The sequence below is a fragment of the Vulpes vulpes genome, chromosome X, assembly GCF_048418805.1.
Source record: "Vulpes vulpes isolate BD-2025 chromosome X, VulVul3, whole genome shotgun sequence".
NCBI classification, from domain to species: domain Eukaryota; kingdom Metazoa; phylum Chordata; class Mammalia; order Carnivora; family Canidae; genus Vulpes; species Vulpes vulpes.
In genome coordinates, this window is record NC_132796.1 from 38,977,658 (window position 1) to 39,002,147 (window position 24,490).

Sequence of the window (24,490 nt, forward strand, 5' to 3'; positions counted from 1 at the left end):
ACATCCAGAAAAAAACAGGGCTGAGCAACAATGCTGCCCTGCAGGCGGAAATGGGCTGAATAGGTGTCTTAGGACTTCCTGGTTTCCATAAGGTCCAGATGGATGGACTTCCAGCACAACACTACCCCCCCTTTAAGTTTCATTGTTCCCAGGTGGTTTCTGATCCCTGAAACTTCTGATCCCTGAATAAGTTACAAGTGATTGTTTGCTTTCAGAAGACGTGCATCTGCTGTGGTTGCGTAGGTGACCACCTTCGCTGAATCCCCCACAGTGTCACTCACGGGAGCTGTGTGAGCAGAAGCTGTGGTCAGGGCCACTCCTTTCCTTGCCGCCCTGTGCTCCTTGCTGTCAAAACTCCGGCAGCCAGAGCTCACTGGGTAGCAGTCATGGCCTCTCTTCCATGGGGGTAGCCAACGTCTTGGATGACCGTGCCTATGGGAGGGGTGGCTCGTCTCGTCCTCCTGCTGGAGTCTCTTTCTTTCTCTCTTCCCACTTTCTCCTCCATCTTCCGCAATTCTGGGGGCCCCCAGCTTTGCCATTGCGGAATTTGTGAGCTATTCCAAGATTTTCACTGTGGCAGATGGAATAATCTTTGTGGCAGGCAATTGAGCCGATAGTTGGGAGGGACGGGACAGGTGACACATTTGGTCTGTCATTTTGATTCAGGTATGCCAAGGCCGGTCATAATTCTCCACTGGGCCATTTCATGTTATGGGCTGCTGGGCTCCCCAACCCCCACCTTTCTTGTTTAATCAGAAGAAGGACGCCAAGTGCTTCTGACAACTCAGTTGTGCACGCAAGCTTGCAGAACCTTCCGTAGGAGCTGCTGTGCAAAGGTCCTGTGGTCCAGGGAAGCTCAGACAGAGTCCAGATTGTCAGGAAAACCTTCAAGTAGCCTTGTGCTTGCCTGGGGGAGGGGCTGTCAGGCTTCTCACCAGCCCCTCTGTGATGAAGTCCACAGGCAGGCCGTTGGGAGGGCAAGACAAGAACAGGGAAGGCAAGGTGAGGGAAGACCAAGGACAAGGCTGAACCCACAGGCACAGACTGGAGCCCACGAGGATGGACTGCAACCCGTGTCAGATCTTATTGCCCTTGAGCTTGATGTTATGGTGACCCACAGAAGCCCGGGTCCTTTGGTATGGAGTGAAAGCTAGCCCAGGAGTCAGAGAAGCTGAACGAGGTGCCAGGGAGGAAGAGAGAACAGCCACAGGCCCAGCTGCGGCCTCACCCGGGCAAGGGGAGCCAGCAGAGGGCATGCTGTGTGGGAGCTACAACGTGGTCGCTGCTTCCCTTCTGCCCTCCATAACTCCCAGTGAAATCTTTCAGTAGCCTCCTGGAAATGGAAGCTAACAGGGAAGGGAATTCTGGGAAATGCAGTTCAGCCCAGCCAAAGTGACACCTGACAAAGCTGCCTTGTCACCTTGGCCTGTCTCTGTGTCTCTCATGGCAACTTTTCTCTTCGCTAATGACGTAGGGGAGAATATGTGATGTTATACTAAGTGACAGAGGAACGAGCGACATTACATATATTGAATTTTTCGTATGGTTAGATATTATTCTTATCATTTTTTCCACTTATTCACCTTATAATTCTTCCAACTTATTTTTTAAAAATTTTTTTATTCGAGTTCAATTTGCCAACATATAGCATAACACCCAGTGTTCATCCCGCCAAGTGTCCCCCTCAGTGCCTATCACCCAGTCACCCCAACCCCCCTGCCCACCTCCCCTTCCACTACCCCTTGTTCATTTCCCAGAGTTAAGTGTCTCTCATGTTTTGTCACCCCAACTTATTTTTAATTAAGTTAATACGGCTAGAAAAAAGACTAGAAGGAAGAGCTCTAATGTGTTTGCCGTGGTTGCCTCCAGGAGGGCAGTGGGTCGTAAGTGATTTTTTCCCCCTTTAGTTCCTTATGGGTTTAATTCTTTTATTATTTTTTAAAGACATTTTTATTTGAGAGATAACCAGAGGTGGGGAGGGGCTTATGGGTTTTAAAATATAGAGACTTTAGACATTTTTTTAATAATGAATATATGTTACTTTGATGGTTAAAAATAAAATTTAAAAATGGAAAAGGAAGGGGACTTGGGGTTTTTTTGGGGGGGCGGGGGAGGAGTGGATTGGTGGTGGCAGGTGGCCGGGGTGAGGATGTGTCTCGGAAAGCACAGGTGGGGAAGAGGAGGCAGGTCACAGGGGTCTCTGAAGCAGGCCAGAAGTGGTGCCCTGCCACATCAGTGGACGGGGAAGTGCTGAGGGTTCTGTGTAGAAGGACTTGGTTGGAAGACTTCTCTCTGCACAGCTGGAAGGTCTATGCAGAGGGAAGATCTGTCACGGGGACTTCCTGTGGGAAAATGTGCTCAGGCAAGATGGCCTCCAGGGCCTCGAGGGCTTGAGGTATTAAGTTTAAACACGTAACTAAAAGGGGAGGCCACAGATTGTTCACTACAGGGACTTCAGGGAGGACAGAGAGATCAGATGAACCCCAAAACAATGAATGTTAAGAATGGGGTGAGCCCTGTGACTTTTCCCATATCACTGCAGCCATGTGGGCATATAAAAATCAGGTGGCTTCACATATAGAGTTCCCTAGACCCAGAGCCCTCGCAAAGGACTGTCATTTTAGGATGAAAAGAAGACACCAATTTCAAAATACTAGAAGGTAGTTGTATTTGTTGGTTAATACAAAAAAGTCATTTATGTTTTAGAAACTCCACTCCCTACCAAAAGCATATGTGCTGTCTGCTGTCTTGTCACCAGAATTGGAAAGTACCACATGTAAATGAGCACCTGCTGAATCTGAATGATGGTGGGCAAAAGGTTTCTACCACATCCAGTGCCATTTTGGGGGCCCCTAGATGCAAGGTCACCCTGGACCACTGACCTTCCCAGAACCTCTCGATAGAGAGGCACTGCTGACCCCAGGAGAAATAGTGATGGGAAGGCAATTGGTCTTTTGGTGCCTCACTTTCCCTTTGAAGTACGGTCCTCAGAAGTGCTTGGCCCAGTTTATCAGGCAACCCCCTTGGAGGAGTCACCCCTTCTTCTTCTGAGCAAGAGGCTCCCCATCTACTTCTTCCTCCCCTGCCCTGGGTCAAAATGCTTTAGTTGTCTCTTTTCCAAGATAACAGTGGCGAGATCAAGCTCTAGAGAATGTTAATGGATGACTGCGTCACCATCCCTCCCCACTCGAATCCCTTAGATATCTTTCGTATCAAGAGTCCTATTCGGGGGCACCTGAGTAGCTCATGGTTGAGCATCTGCTTTCAGATCAGGTCGTGATCCTAGGGTCCTGGGATCGAGTCCTGCATCAGGCTCCCCTTGGGGAGCCTGCTTCTCCCTCTGCCTATGTCTCTGCCTCTCTGTGTCTCTCATGAGTAAATAAATTAATTTTTTTAAAAGAAAAGAGTCATATTCCAAGGAGCAGGAACCATGATGCTTTCAGACTTGTTAACACCTGAGTCAAGCCAGTAACAATGTTCTTTTGGGGGAAAGTCAGGACTTTCAGAGACTCTGAAATCCAATGGCCTCCAGAGCTGCCCAGGTAGTTAGCACTGGTAGGGACTGAGTGTCACCCAGAAGCCATGAACAGTGAGTGATGAATGATGTCCCATCCTTGCACTCATTCTATCACTTCTTCATTTCCCAAATATTTGTGAGGTGTCTACTCCATGTCAGACACCTGTGAGGGAGGACACTGATGAATAAGAAGCAGTCCCTGCCCTCAAGCAACACCTTGCTAATTGGAGAGGCAAAGACCAAAAGAACAGAAACCAAGGCCATGTACTCTGGAGAAAGTGTCTTTCTGCTCTGCTATAAGTATGTTATTAAGTCGCATTCTTCTCTGTCTCTCACACCAGGCTTGGTTCCTCGCATTTTTGCTGGGCTGTGAGTCACAGGAATTCCCTGCACTTCCTTCAGCCTCGAAATAGTATCCAAAATGCCGAATCCTTTAAGAGTAAGGTGAGATTCTCAAAAGCCAGAAAGATGGCTTTAATAGCTGTATTTAGGATTTGGATAATATGAATGCAACGGGACCAGTTTTTTTGTCTCCTGGAAAGTAGATTATTCTGAGATTCCTAGTTCTGGCCATGGCAGAGCAATTGCTATCAGATTTATCTCTCTGCCATAAAATAGCTCTAAAACCTGGATGAAATACATAGAATAAGGGTTTGTGGGCATTGGACCACGACCAGCACAGGGCAATGGTTGTTGAGAAGAAGAATGCACATGAGCCAAGCCCCATATTCATACTATTTATCCCTCAAGGGCATTTTCCAAGCTGCAGCGCAAAGTCTTGCTGGGTAAAGGAAACACTATGGGGCTTCCAGAGTAGCTGGGATTTGGAGGCAAGGTCCTATCAAGGAGAGAGCTACAGAGAAGGAGCCCCTCAAATACATGTAAAAGTGCCTGTCAAGTCTTTTGCCAACTCCTAAGCTACATGGAAGCAGGTGGGACTCCAGGCGTAGCAGAGACCCACAGTAGAAGGCTGTATTCCTGAAAAGAGATTTCAGAGGCTGCATACTGCTGGCATGATGGAGGCCGGAGCCTGAGCCAGACATCTTAGCTCCCTGGGCTTTGAATGGGACCTCAGAAAGTCCACACTCCAGTAGTAAGGATCATGTCCTACCAGCAAGAACCATGTCCCAGGAGCAAGAGCAGCACTGAAGATCTACATGAACAAAATCTAATACCAAGCCTCAACAGGATTAAGGCAGTGGTTCTCAACTGGGGGGCAATTTTGCTCCCTACGAGATGATTTGCAACAGCTGGAGACATTTTGGGTTGTCACCATTGGAGGTTGTGATGCTACTGGTGTCTAGTGGGTGGGCCCAAGGATGACGCTAACCATCTTACAATGCACAGGACAGCCTCACCTTCATCCTCCCAACAAAGAATAATCTGACCCAAAATGTTCATAGCTCTGAGATTGAGAAACGCTGGATTTTGGTAATCTGTGAGCAATGTAATTGGCTGGTAGAATGAAAGCAATCTTTAGAGGAAGATAATGTATTTCAGAACCTCTACCATGTTTTATCCTTAAAATCCAGTGTACAATAAAAAATTAACCAAAAAAAATGTGAAGAAGCAAGAAAAACTAATTGGTTATCAAGAAAAAGGAAAACAACCAGCAGAAGCAGAAGGAGAAGAAGAAGATAATCCAGAGTTAGCAAATATGGAAGTCAAAGTAACTTGGATTAAGATTTTTAAGGGAAAAGAGGAAAAATTGAGAATTTCAACAGAGAATTGTAATCTATTAAAAAAAAAAACAGGTTACATTTAGAAATACAAAAGACAGTATCCAAAATTAAGAACTTACTGATTGGATTTAACACCAAACTGGGCACATCAGAGCATATGATTAGTGGGCTATGTATGAGAGATAATTCATGGAAGCTTTTAGAAGTAAACAAAGGAATACTTTTATGACCATGGGATAATCAGGACACTAAAGCCATTAATCTTAAACAGTGAATAAATTGGACTACATTGAAATGAAGAATTTCAGTTCATCAAAAGATACTATTAAGAGAGTTAAAAAGGGGACACCTGGGTGGCTTAGTGGTTGTGCGCCTGCCTTTGGCCCAGGGTGTGATCCTGGAGTTCCGGGATCGAATCCCACATCAGGCTTCCTGCATGGAGCCTGCTTCTCTCTCTGCCTAGGTCTCTGCTTCTCTCTCTGTGTGTCTTTCATGAATGAATGAATGAATGAATGAATGAATGAATAAATAAATAAAATTCTTTAAAAAAACAAGAGAGTGAAAAGGCAAGGTGTGGATTGGGAAAAGACATTTGTAATATGACATATATCCAACAAAGAGCTCGTAACTTAGAATATAAATGTAACTTTTACAAACAGTAAGAAAGGCAGATGACCCAGTAAAAAAATGGACAAGTTAACCCAGCATTTTACAAGAGATGAAATCAAAGCAGCCAAAAAGTATGTGAAGAGAGTCTCTATATTATTAGTCATGAGAAAAATACCAATTCAAATCATACAATGAATTACTGCCAGACATCCACCAAGAGGACAAGAAAAGAAAAGCTAATGATATTAAGTGTTGATAGAAATGTGGAACAATGGAACTCCCTCTTCCTTTGCTTATAGGAGGAAATCAGTACAACTACTTTGGAAAACTGGCACTATCTACTAAAATGAGTCCCTATGTACATGCTATCATCAGCATGATACTTTACTTCCATAAGTCTCTTTATGTTCGCCAATTGACATATACAAGAATCTTTGTAGCAGCTTTCATTTGCAATCGCCCAAGATAAATACAACCCAAATGTTCATCAACAGTGGAATGAATAGTGACATCATCACACAGCAGAATATTATACTGTGATGAAACCCCCCCCCCAAACTACTGATTCATGCAACAACATGGATAAATAGCATGACACCATGCTGAGTATATACCGTGCTATTTCATTTAAATGAAGTTTAAAACCAGGCAAAACTAATTCATGGTGATTTAAGTCAGAACAGTGGCTACCATTGGAGCGGGTAGGGTGATCAATGGTTCCACTTTGCTTGGGATTGAGAGGTTTCCTGGGATGTGGGTCTTTCAGTGCTAAACCCGGGAAAGTCTCAAGAAAATAGTACCGTTGGTTACCTTTGGCGGGGGCTCTTTTTAGAGAGGTGACATGAAAGAGCCTTCTGAGGGGTTGGAAGTGTTCACGATCTTGATGTGGATCATGGTTACATGGGTGAACACATGTGAAACTTTACCTAGCTGTACACTTAAGATCTTTGCATTTAAGTATATAATTTCTCCTTTGATTTAAAACCTTTGAAAATAGCTATCTTTTACAATATAAGATTGATTTAATCAAATCATTTTAAACTAACTTCACTTTTTTTTCTCTGACTTGATTATTTGATTTCTAATTTGAGAAATGGAATATATAGACTTTAGTGAGGCATTCAACAATAATGAGACTTAACAGATTAATCCCCATAGAGAAAGAATACTTTCTCTTTCTCCCTGTTCTGTTTAACATTTTTATTTATGACTGGGATCTAGATAAAAATTGTGTTCATCAACACAAGATGGTGATATGTAGTTGGGAAGATAGTGACTACAATAAAGAACAGAATCAAGATGACAGGCTCTTAGAGTAATGGATTTAAAAGAAGATCATATTTAACAGGATAAATAAAAGGCTCTGTTCTTGAAAACTAAAATCTGGCTGTAGCAAGGGTTTTAGCTGCCACAATGTTTAATATGCATTGATTTGAGGGGAATGACCTGGATGGAAAAGGGAATTGGGGATTACCTAGACTAGGAAGCCAGAATCGAGGGGGCAAACATATGGGAGGGGGAAATGTCATATGCAATGCCAAGGAGTAAAAAGAATTTAATAATTTAAATGAGTGAAAGCTACAAGAAGCCAGATTTGAGATGAACTTTCTGATGATTTTTTCTGTTCAAAGAAGGAATAGGCTGTCTTCTGAAGGTAGTGAGTTCCCCTTTTTGTATGGTAAGATGAAGGATGCAAATATTTCGAGAGTTTCCATTGGTAAGCTTTCAAGTTTACTCAACTCCAAGAGTCTATGACACATGTATGGTTCAGTGGGTAGAAATCAGGTTGCTACATTGCTCTGTGGTTTGCTGTATAATATATAAACCAGGGATAAATACATTTATTTTGCACTTAATTCACTGAAAAGGCTTACAAATCAAGTCTTCCATAGAATTCTTGGTGATCCTTAGGGAAAAGGGCTAGCAAAACTGGACATTTTTTTATTGTTCTAGGTGGCCCTGAGTCAGGACTGCAGTGACATATCATTCCTCATTTTTATACCTTTTTGTGTATTATTTCTCCATATCAATGACCAGACTTGTACTGACAGCTGCCTAATACGACACTGGATTGGCTTCCAGTTTCTCTCCGAGTAGTGATCTGGCAAAGGTTAAATCATAGACTGGGGGTATACAGAGTTTTTGTTATTGTTCTTTTCTTGATACAATTACAATTTCAGTTATTTGCTTTGTGGCTCAAAAGGTAATGTCTTAAAATTCCAGATTTTGGTAGGGTTCTTTTTTTTCCTCCCTTGTTTGATTACCCTTACTGTCTAATGCTATTGCCTTTTAATCAGAGAAAGCGGTCTGTGGTATTTCTACTTTTTGAAATTTGGTGAGAGGTTTTGTGGCCCAAGAAACTGTTTCTAGAACAATATATAAGTTTCATCATTCTTTTTTTTTCGAATGAATGTCTTTATAGATGTCTGTTATAGACTATATAGTTTAACCTCTGTGGACTTCATATTATGTGGATGTATGCAGAGGCACAACTAATGCTCAGGCCTCTGAACCAAGCAAAAGCATTTGTTCCAGCAGATTACAAAATAGGGATACTGAAATAGCAAAGGAAGAAATCATAGCAAGAACAAAGGAGGCTTGGTTTATTTAAGAACGGGTTTGGCTGGCCAACATCCAAGTTCAGGGAAAGCTCAGCACGTGTGATAGCAGAGCCTGCTTTGGCTGGTCCCTCTTGACGGCTGCCCAGCCTTCAGCTATGCCTGGGCTGCAGGCTTTCTCTATTCTGCATTTGAGCTCATCAGGAAGGAACCTCTGGGGACTCATCTCACGTCTACCTTCCCGGAGTCTTTTCTTGCCTCTATAATTTCCCAACCAAGGTGGGGAGCACCTCTCACTGTCTTCTTTTCACTCATGGTCAATCAGGAATAATTTAGGATTCATTTTAGGAGACAGGCTGAGCAATCTGTTCGTCCCTTTTCTATGAGCCTCTGATGAAACAGAGGCCTGGAAATTAATAGGTTAGTCTCTATCACAATTCGTGTTCGCCATACATGCAGAGATGATGAAGTCTTCGTGGTTTTAACCGTCAACAAATACCATGATTCAAAGTCCTCGTTGTTTCAACTGCCAATTTCCGTGACTGGAAGGAGAAAGTGGATTGGGTGGGGCTCAGATCCAGGCTGTGATCTCGCTCCAGTTGGCTCCTGAAACTCCCATGGGCAACGAACAAAGCGCTGTGACTACTTCCCAAGGGTCATGGGGAGCAGGGACTCAGGATCACAGTGTACCCTAGAAGGACCTCTTATCTCCAAAGACGGTTTAGCCAGAGGGTGTGTGCTGATGTTCTGGGAATGCTGGCCTATTTGGGACTGGCCAGGCACTTTCCGTAGCGCACAGTTCCTTTTCCATTAATACTCATTTCTTCTTTGACTTCCATATTAGATCAATATGAAAATGGAATGGCCACCAATTAGCTGCTTTTCTTTTTCCAGCATCAAGCTGGACATGTTCTTAAAAAAAAAAACACAAAAAACTAAAAACAAATGTAGCTTTTTGGAAGAAGGGTCCTTGACCTGGTAGCTTGGGAGAGGTTAAAATATTTATTGTCTGAAAACTAGCTGTGACTCTCATACAAGATTTTCATCTTCATGCATACACATTATCATAACCTGTCTCCTATCACAATGGGTCCCTGCCCCAGCGGGGTGTCATCTCCCAAAGTGCAGGGACCTTGTCTCCACACCCTTATACCCTCCTGGGGCCTAGCATAGGTCCTGCAAACACCCTCTTAAGTATTATTGAATTAAATTCAAGCAAAAATGAAATTTAGTTAAGTATTTACCTCTACAACCCTATCCTGGTTAAATGGTCAATGTGCATTTTGCTTAATTTGTTTATTGCCGTTCATTATCTCTCTCTTTTCTTCATTTTATTTATTTTTATTTGTATTTTTAAAATTCTTTCTTAAAAACAAAAACAAAACCGAAGCAGAGGAAGTAAAATTGCCAGCCATCCTTGTTTGAAGGAAGCTGCCTGAACACTCTCTACTGCCATCTAGTGGGATAAAAGGCCCTACGTCCATGGAATCCGTTCCCACGCCAGGGAAAAATAGGGTCTGTGTTTAGAACATTGTCAGAAGCAGCTGGTAGTTGAGGGGATGGGGGATATGTGTTTTCCTCCGATTAGCCACGCACCGCCGAGGGTTGCTGCCTCTTTGCATTTGGCGTAATAGCAGAGGAAGCCTTCTTTGTGGTTTTTCGAACAAGCAATCCTAATAAACTGGGTGGTGTTCTTGGCTCTGGTTCTATCTGTGGGCTAGTAATTTAGGCTGTAGGGTATTCCCATCAGAATAATGTAGTTTTTAGGAGGAAAGTCAGGGTTTTATTAGCATAAGTCACACACACACACACACACACACACACACACACACTGCATTGTTTCACCCTCTGGCTGATTTCTGGTCCCTTGCTGCCTCCCTGGCTCAAGAGAGTGTCGTCTTATTATTATTATTATTAGAGTTCAATTTGCCAACATATAGCATATCACCCAGTGCTCATCCCGTCAAGTGCCCCCCTCAGTGCCCGTCACCCATTCACCCCCACCCCCACCCTCCTCCCCTTCCACCACCCCTTGTTCGTTTCCCAGAGTTAGGAGTCTCTCATGTACTGTCTCCCTCTCTGATATTTCCCACCCATTTTCTCTCCTTTCCCCTTTATTCCCTTTCACTATTTTTTATATTCCCCAAATGAATGAGACCATATAATGTTTGTCCTTCTCTGCTTACTGACTTATTTCGAGAGTGTCCTTAATACAAAGCAGCACTTGGTCCTGCAGGAGAGGAAGCCACGGACTCCCTGGCTCAGCCTCTGATGGTGACCACTGGGGCTTTTCATCCAAGCTGACTTTATTTATTCAGAAGCAGAACTCATAGTCAAGGTTCTGAGGGCCCCATGCTGTTCACATGTCCCCTGTCTTAAATTTTCTTTTATTTCTTTGACTGTTTCTCTCTCTCCCTTGCCAGTTCTCTGAGCGAATCTGTGTTTCTCGTGGCCCCTCTCTCTTTCCCCACACATGCACCAGCACACACACACACACACACACACACACACACAGACGCACACTCTGGAGGGTCTTGGCTCACATCCCTGTCGGAAAGTGGCTTTTGAGAAAATCAGAGAACACCATTCAAGTCATGATCTAGAGAATTCCCTGGGCGGGCAGATATCATGAATCATCACCCAGAAATGGGCTACTTGTTCAGAACATCACCGAGAAGGATTCTGGTCGGGGGGGGGGGCACATCTGGATTTTGTGGGCAGGGGGGAAGAATGCAGGGATGTATCAGGAAGGTGCAAGATAGGGGATGGAGGAGTACGAGTATTACCATATCGGCTTTACACACAAATGGTTTCTTGGAGGGCTAACAGTGAAATGCTATTAGCTGTTCACATCTTGGCATGAATTAAATTATTGGATTAGCTGCCCATCATGTCTCGGGTCTTCTAGGGAATGAAATCACAGGATTGGTGCAATTTCTTTGGGGTTTATTCTTCCTTTTTTTTTTTTTAAGTTGAGGTGAAATTCACATAACATACAATTGACCATTCTAACCATTTTAAGGTATGTAATTCAATGACTTTTTGTATACTCAACCTTGTACCACAAGGTTGTACAACTGTCACTACTCTCTAACTCCAGAATTTTTCTATCACCCCCAAAAGAAAAACCCGGTACCCATTAAACATTCACTCTTAATTCTCCCCCTCAGCTCCAGGCAACCGCTAATCAGCTTTCCGTATCTATGGATTTACCTCTTCTAGATATCTCCTATAAATGGAATCCTCCAATATTTGTCTTTTAGCACCTGGCTCCCCTCACTTAGCTTAATGGTTTTCAGGCTCATCCATGTTGTAGTAGGCAGTACCTCATTCTTTTTTACGGTCAAATAATATTCCACTGTATGGATATAACATGTTTTGTTTATTCAGGCCTCAGTTGAGGGACGTGTGGGTCCCTCCTAGGGGTTCCACCTATTGGCTCTTGTGAAGAGTGCTGCTGTGAATGTTCAAGTTTTTGCCTGAACACTCATTTTTCTTTCTTTCTTTCTTTCTTTCTTTCTTTCTTTCTTTCTTTCTTTCTTTCTTTCTTTCTTCTTTCTTTCTTTCTTTCTTTCTCTTTCTTTCTTTCTTTCTTTCTTTCTTTCTTTCTTTCTTTCTTAAGATGTTATTTATTTATTCAGGAGAGACATGGAGAGGGCAGCAGAGACTCAGGCAGAGGGAGAAGCAGGCTTCCCGCGGGGAGCCCAGGGCAGAATGCGGGACTTGATCCCAGACCCTGGGATCATGACCTGAGCCGAAGGCAGACGCTCAACCACTGAGCTGCCCAGGTGTCCCTGAACGCTCATTTTTCAAGTCTCTTGGGCAAAGTAGGTGAGTTCCTAGCTGCCACCCCCTATCCCCCCCCCCACCTTTGGTGGTGATGGATCCATTTGAAACTGTCTGGGAGGTGAGTTTCGCTAAGAAGAGAAGTGCAGGAGTTTAGGTGCTGCCTGGATGAGGGAGGAGGCCTTGGAGGGAAAGGCTGCAGAACACCGAGGGCATTCTGTGGAATCCTAAGGGCAAAGTGTCTCTGGAAAGGAGGACAAGAGAGGGAGGAGGTGGTGCCAAATGGGATGCCAATAACCTTGGGTTTTGGTGGATAGAGAAAACATGGGGTTTGTTCAGCATTTATAAAATGCTGATATTTTTCTGTGGGTTGTTTTTTGTTTGTTTGTTTTATAAGGAAAGGAAAAACCTCTGGTGGGGATGAGTCAGCAGAAAAGTGAAATTGTTGTGGCTTTGGATGTGTCTTAACGGGGTGTTGTTAATGGATGTGTTTCTGGCAGAAAGAAAGAAAGCTTTTTTGGCTGCATGTTCATGAGAGAGGACAAATTCGGTTGAGCAAATTTTAGCACAACACACCGACAAAAGGGATCCTCTTGTTACAATAACGTTGCCATGCATGTCTGTGGCGATGGGCTTCTTCTAAAGCATCTTCCTCTGTGTAAGATCGTGAGGATGTCTGACTCAGGTGGAGCAGGCACTATTTGCCACACTTGGAGAAATAGGACATCAAGGCACACGGCACAACACCTGCTGATAGTAGGCACCCATCAGGATTTGTTCGATAATAAGTGAAGCAGTCATACCACGTCAAAGAATAGGAGAGCCGGGAGGCTCTTATGTATGGTTCACAAGCCCTCTTCCCCACAACCCAGTTTGGGTGGAGGGACATTGGGGCAGAGTGAGAAAGTCCTGGGCTTGCATGCAGGGTCAACTGGTTAATGAGTGAAGGACCCAGTCAATAGGTTGTCCTTTCTTCCCTTACCAAGTGTCATCATAACATGCACTATGTTGCGTTGTGGTGGTTTGTGCTCTGACCTGTCCTCACTAGTGGGCCACAGGCTCTTGGAGGTGGAGCTTGTGTCAGATTTATCTCTGTGTCCCCAAGATAAAGCACAATGTTGAAACTTGTTGACCAAAGGGTCTTCCTGGGTCTCTGCTCTTTCTCGTGTTGCCACAGAATTTAGTGGTGGAGCCGGGACTCAGGCATAGTTTCTAGGCTGGCCCCAGAGATCTTTGGTCTGTACCATTCATCATGATAGGTGACACTAGATGTATGGAGCAGGTTGCAGTTGGCCTTGCCAGGCCCGCTGGGATAATACCTACTGTGTTGTTATTATGGAAATCTCTAGAAGCTGAAGGAGGGAGCCTTCCTGAATTCAAAACCTCATGTCAGTCTGGCCACTTTCTGTGGGATCTCAAGGATATCCTGAACACCAGGATGTCCTTTGGTATGTTGTCCAGCTCTCAAGTAGAGCTCGTCTGGAACCAGTGTCTGCGGGGAACTGTGTCCTTCGGCATGGGACTTGATAATGATGGGGCGGAAAGGGGTGATGGGATTTTCAAGCGGTTCTGAAACAATTCCTTGTGTATCTTGTTTTGCTCTTCCTGCGGACTTCTATTTGTTGCTGAGCACATATTTGAGGCAAAGCAGAAAAGGTCTCATATTGGTTCTTCCTGTGCTGTGGCCAGCCTGCAAATGGCCTGTGGCAGGTACCGAGGCCAGTGTGCAGAGGGTCCTTCTGCAGATGCACAGAGAGGTGACAGAGGGATCACACCTAGGGTGTGGACCATGGCGAGGGCTTTGTTATCTGCCCTGTGTTGTTGGACACTGCCAAGTGTTGAGCAGCCCCCACTGGGGTTCTTTCCACCTGGGCCTCCGCTTCGGGTCTCCTGCACCAACTCCAAGACCCGTATGTTGGATCCTGCCACCACCTCCCCAGCCTGGGCCCAGAGTGACTTCCCCTGGCTCATTCTCTCCCACGCCATGGCCGTGACATTCATAGAGGGCAGAGTGCAAAGGGTTCCCACTGGAACCTCAGGCTCAGTGTCAGATGGCAGCCCTGTTACCGGCAGCTCAATTCCTCCTGATGGCAAAGCAGTTTCCACATCACCTGAGAGCAAAGCCAGATGGCCCTGTGACATGGATGAGATATCTTTGCTCTGTGCCCCTCATCTTGCCGAGGCCCAGGGAAGGTCTAGGCGCTCAGAAGTCCATGCGCAGGGGGCTTGTGGCTTGGGGAGTGCAAGAAGCAGCCTCAGTACCCCCCACCTACCCAGAGGGCCAGTTCAAGCCCTCCAACCATGTCACAGCAGGGAGGCTGGGGTGAGCCTCTCCTTCCCACTTTTGCTGCAGATGAGTCACTCCCCAGTCCTCTGAGGGGGCATCTTCAGCAGAAGGGGCCCAGCGGGGGTGTGTGTGTGGAGGTAGGTGGTTGTGCTGGTCTGGAGGAAGAAACCGGGGTAGTGGGGATGAATGCAGGATACGATGCACCAGTGATGTGCTCAAGTTCCGGAGGCCGCCTCCTCGTGGGAGGGAGTGGAAGCCCTCAGGTGGGAAGGGGGGGTTGTATTATCAGAGGCCTCCTCTCCCATGACTCATGATTGGTTCTTCTCCGTGCTGGGAAACTGATGAGGGAGCTGATTTTCCAAGTGGGCTCTCTGGATGGTGACGTGGGGTGTATGTGAGAGCTTCCAAGAGAGGGCACAGTCGGGAGGTTGGCAAGGGTCCCCCGAGAAGGCCACAGGTGTACCAAAACCCCGGCAGGGGGAGGGTTGGGGAGGGTCCTCCCATCAGTTCCTGAGAACAGAGGGAGCAGCGGGAACCTGTTTCCCAAATAGCTGCCGAGACCGATGGGTGACAAGGGGAAGGGTCCCTATCACCGAAGCCGTCTAGTTACCGTCTTGTCACAAGCCACCCTGCTCCGTGACATTGTTTGGTCCCACTGCAGACAAACGGTGACTGTTTTTCCCTACTTGGAGCTGGTGAGACGAGAAGAGACACCTCCCTCCACCCTCGCCTCCTTGTCTCCGGCCCTGGGCCGCACACTCACCTGCACCAGGTCCGGTGTGAGGCGCTTGGCCTGCAGCCACTTCTGGAATCTCCCGGTTTTCCGCAGGATGCGCTCGATGCTGCAGGTCTTCGGGGCTGCCGCAGAGGCGCAGATTCTCCTGTCTGAGATGTCGCTTTGCTGTTTGCTCACCAGCCTGGAGACCTCCACAGGGCGCCAGGTTTTGGAATCATCTGAGTAATTTGCAGGGTAAGAAGGCAAGTAGTCGGGAGGCAGTTCGAGGTGGGAGGCCAGCCAGCTGTCAAACCTGGAAGAAGAACCCTTTTAGGATCTGGCTGGAGCTGGAGGGATGAAGTCTGTGGGTGTGTGTGTGGGGGGGGGGCGGACAAGGAGGGACCAGCTGTACTGCCAGAGCCAGCAGAGCCCGGGGTACGAGGAGACAGGGGACAGCATTCCGTCTGTCCCATTTCTCCTCCTTAGCCTGGGGCGCTCCAGACTCTTTCGGAGAGAAGACAATTTTTGTTTCCCCAAACTCAGGGCAGTAAACCTTTGATGTCACAAAAGGTGAGGGAGATACAAGCCAGACACAATCTTGATCCTTGTCATGCAACTGGCACAGCAGGGCTACCATGGCTTTCTGGGCTTCTTCTCCATGTACAGACAGCAGCTTTACACATGCTGGTACCTTAGATTCTCCTCATACCCTGTCCCCACTTTACAGATGGAGAAACTGAGGCCTATAAAGCTTAAGGACCTTGCCTAAGCTCCAACAATATGTTGCCAAGCAGAGAGGCAAACGCAGGGCCCTCTGTCAGCAGAGCCCATGATCTTTCCCCTTCTCTACCCTGGTTCTAGAAACAGCCCACCCTCGAATGGCTGGGTCTTGGAACCGTAGTTCGAGAAGAGGCTTCTGGCGGAGGGAGCTCTGCCTCTCCATACTTCACCCTACACAGCCCCATCAATTTTCCTTTCTGTCCAAAGATTTAAGACATCTGTACCAACCCAGTCGCAGGGAACAGTGGCTGCTAAATGGTCACTAAATTCAAAGCCACCTGGGATCCAAGAGGTGTATAATTCCACACAACGGCCTGCTCGGTCCTTAATCCTCCCCAGGGGAGCAGCACTGGTCTATGACCACTTGCTGGTCTCCTGGGTGCCACCTTGAGCCTTTTCTCCATTCTTCTGGCTGCGTGCCAACATTTCCATTAGGGAAGAATGGGGAGTCTTCTGATTTATGTATGAAAGATTGGTAAGGTAACGTTTACTTTCCTGATGAATAAAATTCAGCTTCTAAGTAAGATGTGTTCTATATTTAAGGAAGAATCTTTAACTTCTTATCGTTGGGCATTATGGGACCACCTCATGATCATGACTTTTGGAAGAATTAGCATTTGGATTGGCCCTGAACGCTCCACTGGTTTGTTTTCTCACTTAAATGACACCACTTCACTCTAAGAGACTGCAAGCTTCTCAGAGAAGGTACTCCAGCAGAAACTGTCAATTAGCACCTTCCGGAATGCAGCAGTACTATTCAAAGTGCAGTAGAAGTAGGCCCAAAGAATTCTGTTCAAAGACATTGCCACAAATCTATTTAAAAAGATGAATCATTATAAACTAGCAGTGAGTCCATTTCAGGGCATTTTCATGGAAATGATCCTCCCCTCTGAGGGGTTAAGGAAGGGCACCTGTCTGCTTGTTTCTTATAACTGCTCTTGCTCATGGGGGTTCAACCCCCTGGAAGGCCTGTGACTGAGAATTTATAATAGGTAGCTCTCTTAGATACTGATCGTAGCAACATGAGTGTATGAAACACTTAAGCACACCAGTCACTTTGCTCAAGGCTTCGTGGGTAGTATTCAGTTAAACCTGGCAGCAAACTGGTGAAGTCAGTACTATTCGTAACCATACAGGTGAGGAAACTGAGGCACAGAGAAGTTAAGTAATTTGTCCAAAGTCATACAACCAGAGATTGGAGGAAGTGGCATTCAAGTCTCCAGAGCTTGCAATTTCAAGCACTTTGCCATTGCCTGGTCCCCTGACAACCTTTTTATGACTTCGTTTTGGGGAACAGGTAACATTATTAGGGGTTGCTAACAGGGTCTGAAATGAGAGGTGACCTGTAACGGATGCCTGGTGCACATTCAGAGGTGGCTCAAGGCATCCCATAAAAACTGACTGAGCACAAATACACAGATTTACAAGCCACTTCTCCCCCACTCAAAGTGGTAATAAATTTATGGTATTGAATGGAAAAAAATGTGTGTGCTGACAACTTTGATTACCTACTTCATCGAGCAGAAAGGTGTCGGTGAGAAAATGGACCCTGCTCTTTATTCACTAAAATGTTAAAATCCTAGAATTTGGAAAATTGCCAAACAGAGAGAGTATTCTAATATTCCTTCTGAACTGAGATCATGGGCATGTTCAAAGTGAGGCTGGCCAAGCTCCTTGTTAGTTCGAGACATGAACAATAAGTATCATAGTTTCCAGAGGTGGAAGCAAGCAAAAAGGTCATGTGGTCCAATTGGCCACAGCCCCTCAACATGAAGGATAGCGTGGAGGTGTGGGGGGAGTGACAGTGTCGCAATGAGAATGGAACACTCTTTGTTCATGCATGCTCCTCATGCTTACATCCAAACAGTCTGTAGACATGCCTTCCTAAATATTTCTCACCTCTCTTTCCTCTTCTCCATTCCTCAGCTCTGCCAAGACCCTTAAAATATCTAGCGTCTTCCTCAAAGCTCTCACTACTTAGAGCAGTTCACAGCATCCTTTCTGGGCCAATCTCCTGCTGCTCCCCTTATAATCTTGCTTTGTTCTCACCAAACCACTGATCATCCTCGGCTAAAGCCACATCATTTTGGGCCTCTGAACTTCCACTCACCTTGTCATGTGCCCATCCCTTTGTCTGAGATACTTCCTTCCACCTTCCCAGTGTAATCACTGTCTTCCCAGTAGAAAGTAAACTCCTCAAGGCTGGGACTGGGCTTCCTTCAACATGATCACTCAGTGCTTAGCAGCTTGCTTGGTACCAAGTTAGTGCTCGATGCATTTTAGTTGGATGGATGGATAGATGGATGGATGGATGGTTATTTGGATGTATAGATGAATGATAAGTGAGTGGAGGGATACATGGAGGGCTGGCTGGCTGCCTGCAGAGTGAAGAATGCACTGATGGACACCTGAATGAATTGGTAAATGGATGGATGGGTGCATGTGTGGATGATTGAATGTGTACGTGGATGCTTTTGCCATTAGCTCTGGGGCCCTACAGATCTTGAGGTCTCTGAATTGATTCTTAAAGCAATAGTTACTATCATCTTCTGAAATGAAAGAGACAGACAAGGGCAAGGGAGAAGAGAAGGCCAAATCAGGTCTAATGATTTACTTATTTTACTGTGAGCCCTCTACTACTCAGAAGTATTTGAACATCCTTTAAGGGAAACTTTTACACTGTTGATGGGAATGCAAGCTGGTGCAGCCACTCTGGAAAACAGTATGGAGTTTCCTCAAAAAAGTTAAAAACAGAACTATCCTATGACTTAGCAATTGCACTACTAGGTATTTATCGAAAGGATACAAAAAATAATGATTTGAAGGGGCACACGCACCCCAATGTTTATAGCAGCAATGTCCATAATTGCCAAAATACGGGAAGAACTCAGATGTCCATCAACTGATGAATGGATAAAGAAGATGCAGTATATATATATATATATATATATATATATATATATATATACACAATGGAATATTACTAAGCCATCAAAGAAAGAAATCTTGCCATTTGCAACGACGTGGGTAGAACTAGACTGAATCATAGAGGGAGGCAAACCATAAGAGACTCTTCATAATAGGAATCAAACTGAGGGTTGCTGGAGGGGATGGGGTGGGGGCATGGGGTACTGGGTGGTAGACATTAAGGAGGGCATGTGATATAATGAGCACTGTTTTTTTTTTAATATTTTGTTTTTATTCATGAGAGACCCAGAGAGAGAGGTAGAGACATAGGCAGAGGAAGAAGCAGACTCCTCAAGGGGAGCCTGATGTGGGACTCGATCCCAGGACCCCAGGACCATGACCTGAGCCAACCAGGTAGATGCTCAACCACTGAGCCACCCAGCTGCCTGGAGCACTGGGTATTATGTAAGACTGATGAATGAATCACTGACCTCTACCTCTGAAACCAGTAATACATTATATCTTAATTAATTTAATTTAAATAAAATTTTAAAAAAATAAAAATTAAGTGCCGTTAAAAAAATAAAAATCCTTTAAGACTTTGGGAGTGGGGGCAGCCCCGGTGGCACAGCAGTTAGTGCCGCCTTCAGCCCAGGGTGTGATCCTGGAGACCCAGGATCGAGTTCCGCCTCGGGCTCCCTGCATGGAGCCTGCTTCTCTCTCTCCCTGTTTCTCTGCCTCTCTTTCGCTCTCTCTGGACTTTGGGAGTGGGAAGTGGGGATGTAAGGTCAAGTGTGTACAGTACAGAAGGTGAGGTAAAGCATCCTGTCTTGGTGAGAACCCAGGTATCCCTAGGAGTGACTCTGATCAGAATAACCCCCACCTCCACCTTTCTCCCCAACCTATTACCTTCACATACACAATAAGTTCCTGGTAGATCTTGCCAGTTGGTGTGATCACTTAGGATTTCACAGTTAGGTATGTTTTTAGTAGGAAGACTATGTCAATCAGGTTTACTCTTTTTCTCTGGTTTCCCTTAACTTTTTCATTCAGGATTTGAAAGTCAATAAGGAATGCATGGGAAAACTGGTACTGAAAACACTGAAATGTTTAAAGGTTATAGGCTGGGTATGGGAAGCATCAGTTTATCATTAGCATTCTTGCCAGAGAAGATAAAGGATAGAAGATAGATGACATTCATCTACCAATTACGTGTCTTCAGCTTCCCAGACTCCCTCTCTGCTGCCAGACAAACAAGTATTGTCCAATCCTTACTGAGGTCCTCTCCTGGAATGCTAATGTTTCCCTGGTTATAGCATTTTGGCCAAACATCTGAGAGTTTGGGCTGGGCTTTTCCCTAAGGTATCATCACAGTCATTTGTAGAAGTGAGAAAATATTTGGTGGTGAACAAGATGAACAAACTCTTAAGCAAAGGATATGAACTTGTGGACAGTTTAGCAAACAAGAAATAGAAATGGCCAATAAGCTTGAAAAAAGGCTTCAATTCAGAAGAAATACAAATTAAAAATAGTAGTAATATGAAATATTTGTGAGTGTGCAAGAAGTGAGCACTATGCGTAGACATCTCCATTTGGGGGGATCCCTGGGCGGCTCAGTGGTTTAGCGCCTGCCTTCGGCCCAGGGCTTGATCCTGGAGTCCTGGGATCGAGTCCCACATTAGGCTCCCTGCGTGGAGCCTGCTTCTCCCTCTGCCTGTGTTTCTGTCTCTGTCTCTCTCTTTCTGTGTCTCTCATGAATAAATAGATAAAATCTTAAAAAAAAAAAGAAGTCTCCAATTGGAGATATGTACATATATAAAATCTTCTAAAACTGCTACATTTTGTGACCCAGAAATTCCACTCTTGGGAGTTTGTCATAGGAATTTATGATTGATGCACACAAAAATCTAGCAACAAGGGTGTTCAAACATAACACTGCTTATAATACTGAAAAGAAGAAAAAACCTAGTTGTCTCACAGTAGTGGATTCGTTTTATAAATTGTGGCTGATCAATGCAATCTAATACCACAAAGCCATTAGAAATAAAATTGTGGATGTGTCATTTGCAACTGTCTTCTCCCATTTGGTGGGTTGCCTTTTTGTTTTGTTGATGGCTTCCTTCGCTGGGCAAAGGCCTTTTATTTTGGTGCAGTCCCAATAGTTTAATTTTACTTTTGTTTCCCTTGCCAAAGGAGACATGTAGAAAAATGTTTCTATGACTGATGTCAAAGAACAGTTACTAATGTGGAAAGGTGTTCCTGACATATTGTTACATGAAAGTGTACAGGAAAGTATACACACTATGATCACATTTTTGTTGAAAAAAAATTTTAAATCCATACTTAGGAAAAAGGTGGTGAGGATATACACCAAGATGTCTCTTGGTGGAGGAATTATACATGATTTTCATTTTGTGCTTTCTCTGGTATTTCTTGAAAATTCTAAAATAAACAGGACTTTTGAAATAAGGAAACAGTTGCTGACTCTGTAAGGAACTATAAACAAGCCCAGGTTCCCAGACCCACTCACTGCCTCTCTCTGCTGCTTTGAGCTTCAGGAATGTGCGTTCTCAACAGGGAGAGCCCTAAACCCCAACCTGGCCCTCCCGGTGCTTTCCTGCTTGTATCTGCACACGTCCCTTTCAGGCGCACATGGAAAATAAATTCTGAGGGAGCTGAGGTAATATCCTGAACTTGAATGGGAACACAAACCTATTTGGGGAAATGCTTCCTGGATTTGGCCAATACCTGCCTGGTGAGAAAAACCTTCATTTATTGCCACTTGGCGAAGAGTCAAATGTAAGATCCATACACTCTTGTTTAGTTACCTCGAGGAGGATGTGAACCCAGGACTCTCCTTCTGTCAAATTCCATAATGTTCACCCCCCTTGGAAAATATGTCCATATTCTCCCTGCCTCCTTTCTCTGAGGAGTCAGCCCCATTTCACCCGTGTTCTTGGTCCTCTCCACCCCATTTCTTAGGCGGGAAATCTTGCATTCACTTTCAACATTTCCATCTTTAGTTTCCGTCGGGTTGAGTTGGTCAGCAAAATGACTCTCTAGCTGAACTGATTGGCATCCTTCCTGCCCTGCTTTGCTCCCACTGACCTTTCTCTTGGACTAGGAAGGATGATCTGGCCGCCCCTGCCAGCATCAACCAGTCCATCCTGCTACACTGATTTCCTTTTTAAAAAATTATTATTTAAAAAAAATGTTTTATTCATTCATTTGAGAAAGAGTATGAGCAGAGGGAGGGGCAGAGAGAAAGAAAGAAGTAGATTCCCCACTGAGCAGGGATCCCAGCGCAGGGCTTGATCCCAGGATCCTAAGATCATCTAAGATCATGACCTGAGCGGAAGGCAGATGCTTAATGGACTGAACCTCCCAGGCGCCCCTTCCTACACACTACTTTCCAGGAGTTCCTTCCAAAACACAAATTTCATCTTGTCTCTACCCCACCAAACTCCTTCACCATTGCCTGAAATAGAGGTTCCCCAGTTGGGAAGGTCTTTCAACTTTTCACCATTTGAAATACTTTAAAAAAAACATCTAACGAGGAAAGTCCACATCAATATGATATTTACCATCTAGCAAAAGTTCCACATTTTTGACTGATACTTTCTATTCATTATATCTGTTTAGAAACTTAGTTGGATAATCAAATACGTCTTAGGTTAATACAGATTGGAAATCAATTATTGTAAATTAATGCTGTTTGCTTGGTCACCAAATCTTACATGCCTAAGATAGGTCCCTGAGGAAGGCTGAGGAGAAAAGGCCTATTACAAAGGGTCTTTGGTATCAAAGAGGTGTGGAACCGCTGGCCCACAGGTGAGGGTCTCAAATCCTTGGCATGGCTTTCAAGACTCCTGCCCCATCTGCCTCTTCTATTCTCCTCCTTCTGCCATGCCTCCATATAGGCCCCATGCTCTAGCCACTAAGTGCTTTTTGTGTCTTTCTGCACCCTGGGCCATTGCTTTAGCTGGTCCTTCTACCTTAAACCCTTCTTCCAAATTTCAGGTCATTCTTTAAAGGCATTGCTCTGAATGCCTTCGCTGGTCCCCATTTGGAATTAATATTCCCCTCCATGGAGCTCCCGGAGGTCCTTTACATTTCATTTCTGGCCTGCATCAGACCAGGTCTTATTATTGTTATATAAACAAATTATCTTATTATTGTTAACATGGCTCCCTCCTCCTGAACCCCTCGAGGGCAATGGCCAGAGTTATAGCAATGTCACTAGAGCACCTGCCAGGTCTTGGCTGTGGTCAAGACTCATTGACTATGTGTTGACAGGTTTAATTCCAGACTGCGATACCATCCTTTGGTGAGATCCATGTGAATCACTATTTACCAAAGTTAGGTTTTCCTCTGATCAGAAAATTTGTTCAGAAACTTTGGAGCAAACTGCCCTGGTTTGAGTCCCATATCTGCCACTTACTAGGTGGTGACCTGGGACAAGTCACTTAATCTTGTCATGTTCACTGTCTGAGTAATGAGTGCATAACATTAACTCCAGGATGGTGATGCAGAGTGAATAAAAAGAGTAAAATGTCGGGCACTTGGTAGGCCTTCTAATTAATTTTATTTCCCTCTTTTCATGAGAAATGAACTTGGTAACCTCAATAATCCTGGGCTACTCCATTCATAGAAAAGAACACTTTCAGCTCCCACTTCAAAAGAAAACTTTGGATTTAGCATTTAGGGCTAGAATTTGGCTTCATACCTCAACCCCCTCCCCACCCCAACCTCAACCCATCACCACTATGATTAAATGACTTTGCATCAGCTCCCACCCATTAATTACATCCCGATTCATTTTCATGAAACTCCTGGACATCCTCACGTGAAGGGAACCGGATTTTGCCCCTCCGAGTTATCTAATGGAGATTCTGACCTGATTTCTTCTTTAAAGAACTTCTTGCAAATTGATGTCCCGATGCAGGCATTGCATTTATCAAGACCGAGGAAAGTCCTTCCAGAATTGTAGCTGGTTCTGATTCGGGGCACCAGAGAAGGAGAGGGAGAAGCCAGCGAGGAGAAAGAACAGCTCAGGGCTGAGACCCACAGCAGCAGGCCGGGCCGGCCTGGGCAGAGGCTGGCAGCCTTAGGCCCCAGCTGGGGCTCCATCTCTCATTCGGGATTCCAGCTGCAGCCTTCAGCTGCCCACTCAGGGCTGCGCAGAGGTAGGTCTTGGCAAAAGAGAGGGGGCCGGCTTCAGGGCGCTGACCCCATCCCAGCTTCCCCACTTTCTGTTTGAGGATGCTAAGGAGCTTGGGGCTAATGGGGCTGGGGAGGAGGTGAGGAAGTCCATGGAGGATGCTGATAACACCGTTTCCAGAGTTACTCTTCCTCTGTCTGGGGCGGCTGCCGCACGCTGGGGAAGGGCTGACTGGCAGATTTCGGGAAGGACAATGGTCAGGGCTTCCCTGCGCAGTCCTTTTGACAAACACAGGATATCCTGGCTGGGCAGGAAAGGTCCATGCAGGATGTGTGTCCGACCTGGATTCCACCTGGGAGTTTCAAAGGATCCTGAAGTCCTCCACCCTCTACTGTTTCAGCTCTGGGCACATCTGTCCTAATGGATCACACACACACACACACACACACACACACACACACACACACCAACCTCCCCCCTCTGCAGTG

General features: G+C 45.3%; 1 protein-coding gene across 1 annotated transcript in view; it reads right to left on the reverse strand.

Annotated features, from left to right (window-relative positions):
- Positions 1 to 24,257, reverse strand: part of DIPK2B (divergent protein kinase domain 2B) — a 43,380-nt gene extending 19,123 nt beyond the window's left edge. The window contains exons 1-2 of the mRNA XM_026012256.2: positions 23,739 to 24,257; positions 15,203 to 15,467 (exon numbers count right to left, since the gene is read on the reverse strand). Coding sequence (XP_025868041.1) covers positions 15,203 to 15,467; positions 23,739 to 23,971 — 498 coding nt within the window. The 5' untranslated portion in view covers positions 23,972 to 24,257. The remainder of the gene's footprint in view (positions 1 to 15,202; positions 15,468 to 23,738) is intronic.
- Positions 24,258 to 24,490: the final 233 nt, after the last annotated feature.